The sequence below is a fragment of the Protopterus annectens genome, chromosome 6.part0, assembly GCF_019279795.1.
Source record: "Protopterus annectens isolate FY-2018-M chromosome 6.part0, PAN1.0, whole genome shotgun sequence".
Classification (NCBI taxonomy): domain Eukaryota; kingdom Metazoa; phylum Chordata; order Ceratodontiformes; family Protopteridae; genus Protopterus; species Protopterus annectens.
In genome coordinates, this window is record NC_056737.1 from 917907698 (window position 1) to 917920905 (window position 13208).

Sequence of the window (13208 nt, forward strand, 5' to 3'; positions counted from 1 at the left end):
GTACAGTTATAAGAAGAGAGTTCTCCTGCCTTAGCTCACCATTATTTTTTTATGGTGCAACAGCTTCTTGGCTATTAATTTTGTACACTGATTTTAAGCACATTGGGTTTATGCATAACTACATTTTGACACATTGAACTAGTTAGATAAGCACAAGGCAAAATAAGAGTGAAAATTTCTCAAATACCAACACCATTAAAAGAGGCAAAAATATACAAGACAAACCATGATGTTTCCAAAGAGGGATTCCAACTCAACACTATGTGCCTGTCTCTCAGCTTTAAACATGATGCTCAGTGTAAAAGATGAACTATATCTGATACAAGTCTATCCTCTCCATTGATAATGCCCCCCCCCCCATGTAGCTGAATCAATTTAAATATTACATGTTAAGCTAGCTTACACATTCCAAGCCTTTTCTTGGCTAACTTATGTTATGCTGAAGAACACAGCTCTAACTGCAAACTCCCTATCCATGCAGGCAGAAGAACATAAGGTAGGGCCAATCAATATTAATATTGCCACTGTAGTACAAGTCATTCACTCTTGAACAGTGTAGTGGGCCACTTCTTTTACAAAATTCTTTTCTACAGAAAAACTAATTTTCAAACTACCTGCATACCTTGAAGATTGCATTGTTACTGTTTAAATGCTGCTTATGTGGCTCAACTGGCCTTGACTTTTTCAGTTTACCCTGTGACCTGTAACTTCCTCCTTCACAACATAATAAATCAGATATGTCTTCAGAAGCAAAATACCCCTACTACTTATACTGCACATTGCCCATACCCTTTGTGGTGAGCAAAATACCCCTGCTACTTATCCTGCACATTACCCATACCCTTTGTGGTGAGCAAAATACCCCTAATACTTATCCTGCACATTTACCCATACCCTTTGTGGTGAGCAAAATAGCCCTAATACTTATCCTGCACATTTACCCATACCCTTTGTGGTGAGCAAAATACCCCTACTACTTATCCTGCACATTGCCCATACTGTTTGTGGTGAGCAAAATACCCCTACTACTTATCCTGCACATTACCCATGCCCTTTGTGGTGAGCACAATACCCCTACTACTTATCCTGCACATTGCCCATACCGTTTGTGGTGAGCAAAATACCCCTACTACTTATCCTGCACATTACCCATGCCCTTTGTGGTGAGCACAATACCCCTACTACTTATCCTGCACATTGCCCATACCCTTTGTGGTGAGCAAAATAGCCCTAATACTTATCCTGCACATTTACCCATACCCTTTGTGGTGAGCAAAATACCCCTACTACTTATCCTGCACATTGCCCATACCGTTTGTGGTGAGCAAAATACCCCTACTACTTATCCTGCACATTACCCATGCCCTTTGTGGTGAGCACAATACCCCTACTACTTATCCTGCACATTGCCCATACCGTTTGTGGTGAGCAAAATACCCCTACTACTTATCCTGCACATTACCCATGCCCTTTGTGGTGAGCACAATACCCCTACTACTTATCCTGCACATTGCCCATACCCTTTGTGGTGAGCAAAATACCCCTACTACTTATCCTGCACATTACCCATACCCTTTGTGGTGAGCAAAATGCCCCTAATACTTATCCTGCACATTTACCCATACCCTTTGTGGTGAGCAAAATAGCCCTAATACTTATCCTGCACATTTACCCATACCCTTTGTGGTGAGCAAAATACCCCTACTACTTATCCTGCACATTGCCCATACCCTTTGTGGTGTTGATAATGTTTTATCCTAAGCATAATTATCAACTTAACAAAAAAAGCATGTTTCTTTTTAGCTTGTTCTGTATTTCACTTTTTTGACTGATATAGTTGCTGTTCTTCGCAACTTTTCAGTTTCATACAGGATCCTCAATTCCAAGCACCTGACAAAAATAATAGCTACTTGCAACTAAACCAGTTTAAACAGTACCTTAATTATCTGTGCCTTACAGTGTCACTGGTAGCATATCTACAATGTCATTCCCAACAGGTGTTTACCAAATGAAAAAAACAGAGTTAAATGTAACTCTGTCTTTCTCTATAGTGTTGACATAATTGATTTACCCTTAATTTAACTTCGTTTTGATAACCGCAGTGGGTTAATTAGTATGTCAGGAAAGAAAAGAAAATTCTTGCTTAGGCTCTTGATTCATTTGTTGCTGGACTCTTAGGCAAACAAATGCGTAGAATGTCTGTAAGATTCTTAAAGTGAAGCTAAGACATCCAAACTCTACATTACCACTTACCTTTTATATACAAAACTGTCCTCTAGCTTACATAGATGCATAAGAACAAAATCCATTTTCCCAAGGGAAGCAAAATCCAGTCCACTGTAACATCTTGAGTTATCTTTCTGTCTACAGGCTGTGAATGTAGCACCTTGTTTAGCTAGCTGTGGTAAGTTGCCAGCTTGATGCCCCATTGACGGTGCAGATTTATTCCATAAAGCAATTTTCATCTTTAGATGCAGGAACTTCTGTTTCACTAGATTCCATAAATGTTATCAGGGAAAAAGACTTGTAGCACAGCAGAATTCAACAGTTTAAACTGAATCCTCTTTATCCTGCACATCAGAATTGCTGATGAAAACAGACTCCACTTTCTTCCTGTGTTAACTCCGTAGTCTTGCCCAGCAATGATATTTGCTTCTTTTATGGTCAACTGTTTACTGGACTTCCATAATCAGGATAAAATTTCAATACTGCAGAATAAGACTTTTGGATCTTACTATGATTGAGGAAAGGCTGTTTGTTCTGGATGTGCCTGCCAGAGACAAAGACTTAATGGACTTGTTCTTTTCTGATGACTTGCTTGGGTAAGCCTATCCATGTTGACAGCTTTTTTCTCATGTAAAATGTTCTCTCTCTCTTTCTCAAACACACACACACACACACACTCCCTTTAACCTTCTCCGGCAGGAAATGCACAATAGTTTTAGTCAGCCAACTTATCTTCAATGGATTCCATTCAAAACTCTAGTAACTGACCACGTTTCCAATCCCACATTCTCAGTTATTAACAGTTTATATGTATGGTATCAGAGTGCTCTTCCAAAGAGCTTTCAAATTCCTGGTGACTCTCATTCGTTTATTGGGTATATTCATCCATTGCTATTCAGTCTTTGCATAAGATGCAAATTACTACAGCACTCAACTTTCCTCACTTGTCTAGAGGAAAGCAGTTTTTAGTACTTAATAAATAAGCACCTATCCAGGCATGTCTAAGGGTCAGCTCCCAGTGATTTCTCCTGTCTACCTGATGAATCTGGGCATCTTGGGAAAATGCAGCAATTGCCTCATGTACACAGACAACCCTCTCCTCCTACCATCCAACACTATAACCTGTGAGAGATGCACTTATATAGCCAAACTGCAAGCAAAGCTCTCTTCACCCAAGACTGGATTAGATAGTCAAGAGGAGAAGGTAAACACTTGCACCACATCACACTCATCACATAGTCCCTCAAAACCTACACCACCAAAACACACACACACAGAAACACAAAACACACACCTACATTCGCAGAGGCTCTCAATAAAAACTGCCCAAGCATCAGGGACATCCAAAGCATAAACGCAAGCAAACTTCACCCCCCAACACAACCCAAATGACACATAGCCCACAAACTCAGTGTGCCACTCAACCACAGCTCATAAGGCATAACAACGTACCCAACACTCTAGTCATAGGTGACTCTATAGTCGGGCACACTGATGTTCCACTCACTAGACTAAACAAGGAGAAAGTTACTGTCAGCTGCCTGTCGGGTGCCAGGATCCGCCACATAACACATGCACTCAGGTCACTCCACAATAAGTACAAATATGACACTGTCATTGTCCATGTTGGTGTGAATGACCTGAGACGTACCTCCCTAGACTACATGAAAAGAGACATGGAGGAGCTCTCCGATCTTGTTTCCCAGGCAGGTATGACCGTAACCCTGAGTAGCATCCTGCCATCACCCAGAATGATACCACAGTACAAGGACAAAACGATTGACTTCAACAATTGGCTAAGCTTCTGGTGTCATTCTAAGGGGATCCAGTATTTGTCTGCCTGGGATGACATGATCGACAGACCACGATGCTTTGCCAGAGATGGCCTGCACCTGTCGCCCTTAGGATTCCTGATACTGGCTAAGGCTCTTGCCACCCCTATAGTGCCTTTTTTAGGCAAGGTTCAAATGAAAAATTCACCACCGTAACAGGTACAAGCAAGCAAAATCTGAGGGTAATGCTACTCAATGCTAGAAGTCTAGACCTCAAAATGCACTCACTCGAGGCACTCCTTAAAATGGCGAACATTGACATCTGTGCAGTGACAGAGACCTGGTTCAAAGCTCCAGAGAGCACCCCTGCATTACCAGGCTACAATTCATACCACACCTTTCGGCCACCTAACCCAGAACAAAGCACTAAAGGCGGAGGCGTGTCCATATTCATTATGGATATCCACACCTCCAGGCTAGTTGCACAGCATAATGCATCTGAGATTATCCAAGTGCAACTAACTCTGGGCAAGACCGCAATCCAAATTGTAGCTTGCCACAGACCCCCCCCCACCATGCCCCAGGATTCTCACTCCTCATTTCCACTGATACACTGGAAAGTATTAGGGTACAAACCAACACCCTAATAATGGGCGATTTCAACTACCCCACCATTAACTGGGAAAACTACTCATGTACCAACTCTTTTGCTCAACGTTTTCTAGAATTCATAAATTTCAATGCCTTGGATCAACTTATTCACACCCCCACCAGGGGCAGCAATATCCTAGACCTGGTCTTTACCAACACGGGAAACCTGTGTTCCACACCAGAGGTCAATTCCTCGTTGGTCAGATCTGACCACAAGCTAATCAGCTTAGATATCCACATCCCACCCCCACCTCCAATTAGGGAAACCATCGTAAAAAACTTCTCCAAAGCCAACTTCACACTTAAGACAGAAGTGGCAAACTTCATGACACCCATGCACAGATGGACAATAGAGGTATGACTGCTGATTCCTACACAAATGCTCTTTATAAGCACTTACACGAGTGCATGGATCATGCTTTCCCTAATAGAACCAAGATGTTATCTTCCAAAAAAAGGAAGCCAATCTGGTGGTCCTCTGCCATAAACAAACTCTACAACAGATGAAAGAAACTGTTGCAAAAAAGAGTAAAATCCCATGACTGGAGGGAACTCCCTGGTCAACCTCAGTAAGAAGCTGAGATCCCTCATAAAATCCTCCAAAGCTAGTTACGAAAACAAAATTGCCACCGACTCTAAAGACAACCACAAAGCATTCTATAGCTATGTCAAGAATCTCAATGGGAACACTCAGATCTGCACTGAGTTACAGCACAATGGCACTAAATATACAGAACCAACTGATCTTGCCAACATCCTAGCAGATAGGTTCAGTGCTAACTTTATCCCCCTCTCACCCCCTAGTGGGCCCATCTCTATACTGGAAGAATGCAAAGTTCCTATAATCACGGCTGCACAGGTAAAAAAACACACTCTCCAAAGCCAAGAACACAGCATCCATGGGACCTGACAATATCCCAGGCTGCGTTCTACACGAACTACAGAATGAACTGGCACCCTACCTAAGTACCATATTCAGTCATAGCCTCACCTCAGGCTTTGTACCCACTGAATGGCGCACCGCGACAGTTATCCCACTCCACAAAGGGGGAGCTGTGACTGACCCCGGGAACTACTGGCCATTAGACTGACGAGCCTGGTCTGCAAGGCCATGGAATGTATCATCGTGGAACTCATAAACAAAGACATTGGTAATCTCCAAACTCTGGACCCTACCCAATTTGGATTTGTAAAAGGCAGATCATGTCTCCTAAACCTGATTGATTTCTTTGAAGCAGTCACCAAAGCCATAGAGGAGGGTAAAATGGTTCACACAGCTTATCTAGATCTCGCCAAGGCTTTCGACACCATCCCCCATTCTGTAATTATAGATAAGCTCACTAAACTAGGTATAAATCCCTATGTCACAAGATGGGTTGCCAGCTGGCTCACAGACAGAACCCACACTGTGAAAGTAGCGGATTCCAAATCCGACTTCAGACCAGTGACAAGTGGAGTACCACAGGGTTCAGTCCTGGGTCCTCTCCTGTTTGGTATCTACTTCTCTGAAGTGCAGGCTAACACAGAAGGTCTTTGGCTAGCAAAATTTGCAGATGACTGCAAACTAGGAGCCATAATCGAAACTCCTAATGATGTGGACAAACTACAAAAGGGCCTCACTTAGACAGATACCTGGTGTCAAAGCCATGGCCTGAAGCTCAATGCCAAAAAGTGTATTTTCATCCCTTTTGGTAAAATCTCTGTACACATGAACTACCACATAACTGGTAGTCTACTTAATGCCAAAAATGTGATGAGAGACCTTGGGAACACAGGTGGACAGTAGTCTCTCCTTTGATAATCACATCACCACAGTGGTCAGGAAATCCTTCTACGTGGGTCATTTCATCACAAAAGGATTCTCATCCAGAAAAAGAGGTCATTGTTCCCCTTTACTCATCACTCATTAGACCCATTATAGAGTACAATGTCCCTTTTGGTATGTACCTCACAAGACATCTACAACAACTGGAAAAAACGCAGAAATACCTCACAAAGAGGATTACTGGCCTCAAACAGATGCCCTATGCAGACTGTCTCAAAAAACTACAGCTTTACTCCATCGCATATCGCCTACTCAGGGGCGATCTCTGCCCAACATACAAAGCTATGTCAAACCCAGAGCTGTTGAACATGCTCCACTTAAAGAAATCCCAATCCCTCCGAGCTACACGTTCTAGGGACCTAAACCTTGTCACCACAATAAACAGAACATGCTGGAGGGATAGATTCCTGTCCCAGAGACTTCCCATACTCTGGAACAGACTACCTATCTATGTCAAACAGAGCTCCTCATTAGCACTCTTCAAGAAAAATCTTGATGATTGGATGGGAAATGGGAAATTCACCCCAGGGATCACTTCTGCAGCTCTGCTCGACAAGGGCACAGGGAAATAATTTTCTTGGGTGGTGAAAGCCAGGGTACATTTTTTGGCTAGGCTTATACAGGCCCTAGGGCCAATAGCCTAGTACCTACCTATGATTTAAATCCAACTGTTCATCTCCCATCTTACTTTCTACTGCTCTGTGTGTGTTTGTCAGTCACCCTCTTCAGCACGTTCATGCAATCCGAAAACAGTTTGGTACCTCTATGCTGCCCTCAGTTGTGAATATCCTCTTTATTCTTGTACACTGGCACTAAGATGCTCATTCTATAGTCATCTGTTTTGTGCTTTCTCTCCATTATGCTATGAATACCCTCAGTGAGCCTTTTTTTACACTAACTGCTCTGCCTGCTGCTTTCCCTGACTTCATTTTTTCTTAGTGTTAGTACTTCTGGTGTGGTCTCTTCTTTCATTGTAGGCTGTGTATGGAGCAGTACAGCTTCTGTGTTCATATTTCGTTCATATTTTTCTGAATGAAAGAAAAAATATCACCCTGGAAACAATTGAAAATGTTAATCTTTTATAGTTAATGAAGTATGCATAAAAACAGGACATGGTGAAAATGAATACTGTCTAGGGAAGGGTGGAAAATGATGCATAACAGTAAAAGCCACACGAAAAAGTGATTTTATGGACTTAATTTTTATTTATTGAATGAGAAGTTGAAAGTGTGATATGAAAAATATTTATGTGCTTAGAATGTATTAAAATGCACATAAAATGGGCTATGCACTTTAGATCAGAGCTTCAGCACTTAAAGGCCCTGTGATTCTGAAAGAGGGCGTCTTTTAACTCATTACATCTGAGTGACGCCTCCAGGTGCATTTCCAGTTAACTCCTACTGACATCTCTAGTTGCCAAATATTGCTTGTTCATATTTGCATCAGTAATTGCAAAACCATGCTATGCACCAAGTTTTAAAATATTTCATCTTATAGCTTACACAATGACAAACTCAACTACATTAACATTTGACCTCTGTCTAGTGCAGGTAAAGATATATTAACTATTTTTATGATATTAATTTATATAGATATAATTTTCACATTTTTCTAAATCATCTCAACAACCAAGTAACAGACAGAACTCCATAGTCTCATGAAAGCTCTCTGCTCGATGAATAAAATGCTGCTGACAGTACATATGTAACTTGAATGGTTGCTGAGATATTGTAAGTTGTTTACAAAATATTACAAATGTAGTAGTTACTGTGTTTACTGTGACTTATAAAACTCAGTTTAAGATCTAGAACCTAAAGAATACTATCACTATAAAATAGTTTATGCTTAAGTGTTTGACATTTGTACTACTTCCATAATCCCTATGGTTCCAGATATGTGAACATTTGTTTGAAATGTGAGGCTGAGGACATAATCTGATTCTGTCAAAAGGCTTAGGCTCTGCCCATTGGCCGTTACAGTGCAAACTTCCTGAGCTCCACTGGAGTTAGTGTTAAACTGCCATGAGTAAAGTAGTTTATTTGGTATTTGCACTGAATCGTATGGGTTTTGACTGAAGGCAGTAGTTCACCCAGTGAAACCTTCCTTCTGGTAAACCACCAGTGCCGTGATATCAAGGAGAACAGAGCACATCAAGCTGCTCTATGGATTAGATTTTTTATATTTGTTTTCCTACAAGTAACAGTCATGCCCCTCCCCCCTTACTGCACAGAGTAGTAAAACAGCATTCTGCAACGGTGGACTGTGCAGTTTTTATAAGTGTTATAGTATGTCAAATTGTCAGTGTGCATTGATGAACCATAGCTCAGATTCTCATTATTCTTTGGTAGCTTTTCTGGATTGCATGAACACCCACTTGTGATTGATCTACCATCGTCCTTTACAGTTAGCCACAACTGCCTCTCGTGGCCAAGTGCAAGTGTTTTGAAATGGGCCCCGTATCCTGTTTTTTTGCACAGTTGCCACTTATAAATCAGTGTGAAGACTAGAGTCTGAGACAGACTGTGATATCATGTCCATGAGGAAACTGGTTATTGGAGCAACAAAGACATTTTTAAGTTTAAATGCATCGGTAATTTCTTCTCTGTGGAAATGGTAGCTCACATTATGATGCTATCTTCCAGTCCATATGCTTTCATCTAACAGTGTGGGAAAACAGGACCTCTGGTGTCTGCTGTGGATTTCTGCTGAACAAGCTTCCCTTTATAAGAGAATGGCATCCTTAGAATTAAACACTTTCTCTCTGCATTTGTAAACCTCTTATTGTAAGTGACCAAGGATATCCTTTTCTGCTAAGAGTTGCTAGTGAAAATTCATCATTAATTCAGTGGACTCGTTAGTAACAGTACTTACATGACATGATGAAGCAGCATAACCTGCAAAAGTGCTCATACCTGTGGAACAGAGAGCTTTGAAGAACTGGAGCAGTCTGCCCTCTTTGGATTCACTTGTGTACTTTGTGATCCTGAAACTTGGAGAATCGTGGTGGTTTGTGTTTTTTACTGTTTGTTTCATATATTGTCATTGTTTGTTGGCCTCCCTTTTGTTCCTTTACAAATATCACAGTTATGGTTACAGAGGTCGTGACTGTCGTAGCAACTTGTATCTGCTCCCAACAGGTGAAACAGTGTACTTCATTGCATCTGTAGTAGTGCTGTACAATGTAGAAGAACAACTTCAGAGACACTACACTGGCCATAATGATGATGTCAAGTGGTAAGTAAAAATAGTTTGACTGATACTGGTAGTGGTGTTGCAGCATTTAATTTACAGATTAATGCATCTGTGTTATAAGCAGAGCTGTGCTTTGTGTAACTAGTTATCTGTTTTCGAGCCAAGAAAGAAAAAGTATATATTGTAAACTCTGGTTTATAGGTTCATTGACTCACTGGTGAGGACTATGCAATCAGGGGTGCCATCTTCTGGATGATATGTTACACAAGGGTCCATCTACCAGAGTTTGGAGATGCCTTACTATATATGGCTGTTAAAAATATGGGACTCCTGGGTGGGTGGGGTGTAGTGAGGTGATTTATTCGTGTTCTGGCTTCCAGACTTTCAAGTAACCCATGAAAAGAGGCTTGTGTTTAGTGAGATAACCTGATTTAACTTGCATCTCTCCTGAAAATAGGTCACAGGCCTTTTGAGACATGCATCTGGGACTGTTAATTTCTTTAGACTATATCAAATGGTAATACAAGGTAGAATCTAGTTTAGCAAAATGATTTGTGTTCATCCCTCTAAATCGTAATCTTTGTGAGTTCTTAATAAAAGTATGAGTATTTTATCCAGAGGGCAGAAGAATTAACAGCAGAAAATAGAAATCTGATTTAAGAAGTCTTACAGCTTTGATGTTAAGGCTGTGAGCTTTTTACAGGCTCCATTCTGTAGTCCTGGATATAATTCCTTGAAATTTGACTTGTGTGATTGAGCAAGTCACTTAACCAGGCAGTGATTTTAGTTTGCCTCTGAAAAAGGACACTTGTGTCTAATGGACTTACCTGGTTAACAAAAAAATAAATAAATAAATCTTAATTATAACATGAAGAGAGCAACCAAGTTCCTAAAAATACACATACACATATACTGATTGCTTAAATGAATGCAGAGGACAATGAATGGAGCTATGCCTAGACAGAAAGATAGACAGAATTCCTCTCAAACTGTCCATGTAAGTACTTCAGTTAGTGTTCCCACCTCCAATTCAGCAACCGTGTTCCCTATACCAAGTTTTGCATTATTTAGATCATGTGACATCACAAATTAATGGTGACAAAATAAAGAAATGAGAGCATGTCAGGTCTGTCCATTTATGTGTAACTGTCATCTAGTAACTGTGCCCAATCTAAGCTCTTTCACTGTGTCTACAACATGTGCCTGGCACTCTTGTCTGCCCTGTGGCATTTTTGATATTTTCTGGAGATGTCTTACATATATATCCACTGTCATCTCCATGAATAATATTTTATAATGCGAACTCATGTTTGTTCCCTCAGCTTAAAACTTGAGCCCTTTTTTCCTTTTTATACATATTCCCTTGTACTACTCCATTTTTTCCTTGTGTATCCTTATGTTACTGCTTTTTGTCCTTACTTCTAGAAGGGTTTAACTCTTCTACTCTTACTTTGTGTGCCATATCCTTCAGATGGATTATTATTTTCAAAAACTTTCTCTGAACTTTGTCTACTAGCATGAATTCCTTCTGTCTCAAAAAGTACCCCAACTGTGCACACTTCTTTAACAGTGACCTGATAAGATCTGTAGGGTAATAATACAGCATTGATGCTTCTCAGATTAATCTACACCAAAGGAATAATGCTTATCATCTTAGTGATTTTAGCCCAAGCTTTCTCATTTCATCATATAGTTTTTCTGCAGTCAACCTAGATGCTTTCATTCCCTGGTCATCTTCTAGCTGGTACTTCACCTTGGGTTTAATGTAGTAGGTCTCACTTCCTGTATCAAATCTTAGGTACCAGTCCTCATGCTAGTCTGCCAAGTCACTATGTATGCCTGCCTCCAGTCCTACTCTGACCTACCTGGTGTAATCTGCAAACAGGTAGAATTTCTTCTCAGTATCTCCACTATGTATGACAAGAAGACACCAAAGAACAGTAGACCTGGGGATCAACCCGTGATGGACTTTTATTTCCTCTGTTTGACAGAGTCTCTCTTGCCATAATGTTTTGCTCTCTAAGAAGACTTAATGAATGTGTCCACTGTGCCATGTTTCAGTGGGTTTCACTCATTTACTGATACCTCTGTTGCCTCAGAAGATTTTGGAGGTATAGTGGAATATAATGGATTCAAACTGGTGTACTACTGTCTGAGAACCATGCATGAGATTCATGTGCCCTGCTCTGGATTAGTTTTGTTTCCAGTGCAAAGTTTTACCATCTGATCTGTCCTTTGCCCACCAACAAAGACTTCACTAAGGTTCTTGCAAAAGGTGGCAGGAGCTTTATAGTTGGTGAGTCGTCTGGTCTTCCCATACCTTAGTGGAGTAGCTGTTGGCTGCTTCTTCAAATGTCTTTCTATTACAGTCCATAATATGGTTGTTGCTTTGGTTGCAGTTTTTGGAGGTGAATCAGTTGGGGAAAAAAATTGCTGGGCTTACCTCTTACAAGGAATTTCCTATATCACAGTTGAACTGGATGTGGTTTTGTGTTCTTCACATGAAAAGGATCAGAGCTGACATCGTTGGCCACCTTGGTAGAACTTGATGTTGGCCATGATAATTTATTCTGCATTTAGCATGGATACACATAACAGGACTGGATCCTTGTGAACATATCCAGGGGTGATATTCAATTCCTGCCAAAGTTCATATTATAGTTCAACTGTTCTAGATTCACTAATTATGATGACAAATATCTTCTTCAAGGGTTGTTAAGCTTAGCTTACCCAATTCCAGTTCACATCAACTTTCTGGAGTTAAAGGCAGATCCCTCTGCCCATACAGGACCTAGACAGCTCTTAGAATAGAGTCTCTTTCTAAAGCTTGGTAATTCAGCAATGGTTTGCTATTAAGGAGTGAATTTGTTCTATCCATTTTCCTGTTATGCCAGTTTTTGTTTCTCTGAAGATGGGGGTTGGCATAACGGTTAAGCTGTTTACCCCACAGACACACAGAGAAGAGTTTGAGACTCACCTTTGAAGGAAAACCTGGCTAGATTTAAAATGATTTACAGGGGCAGCTAGCCCAGTATTTTCCTATGAACCTGTGACAGCAGTACTGTCTAAAACACAGTACAGTTTTACCTTTGACAGTATAGACTTTGCCAAGATGATATAGAGTAGTTTTTCTTTCAGATAATATACTATAAAAGAAAGTTAGAGACAGTTTCTGTAAATCACATATCAATTTAGCTTACTGTAAAATAAAGTAGATTACCGCAACAGTTTCAAATTGTCTAAATGTCTCATCATGAATAACATTATTAGGGTCTGTTGAAGTTTTGTCATTGTCTGAGAGCAATTTTGTTTCTTTCAGTCTAGATCAATTGACAGCTAGAAGTACTGGTAGGCACATTTTTTTTTCTCATCCTGCAGATGACCTATGTTATTGCTTCACTAACATGAATATTGATATTTTTTTCATCAGACTGTGAGTCGACATAAGTCTGTTCAATGTAAATGTATATATTCCTCACCACGTGTTACCAATATGGTCACTATTATCGCTGTATAAGACCTCTTTGCATGTGCCTGTGGCT

General features: G+C 40.5%; 1 protein-coding gene across 1 annotated transcript in view; it reads left to right on the plus strand.

Annotated features, from left to right (window-relative positions):
* The window catches only part of EML1 (EMAP like 1), a 1110860-nt gene that overhangs the window by 788421 nt on the left and 309231 nt on the right, over positions 1 to 13208 (plus strand). Inside the window, exon 9 of the mRNA XM_044073595.1 lies at positions 9559 to 9708. Coding sequence (XP_043929530.1) covers positions 9559 to 9708 — 150 coding nt within the window. The remainder of the gene's footprint in view (positions 1 to 9558; positions 9709 to 13208) is intronic.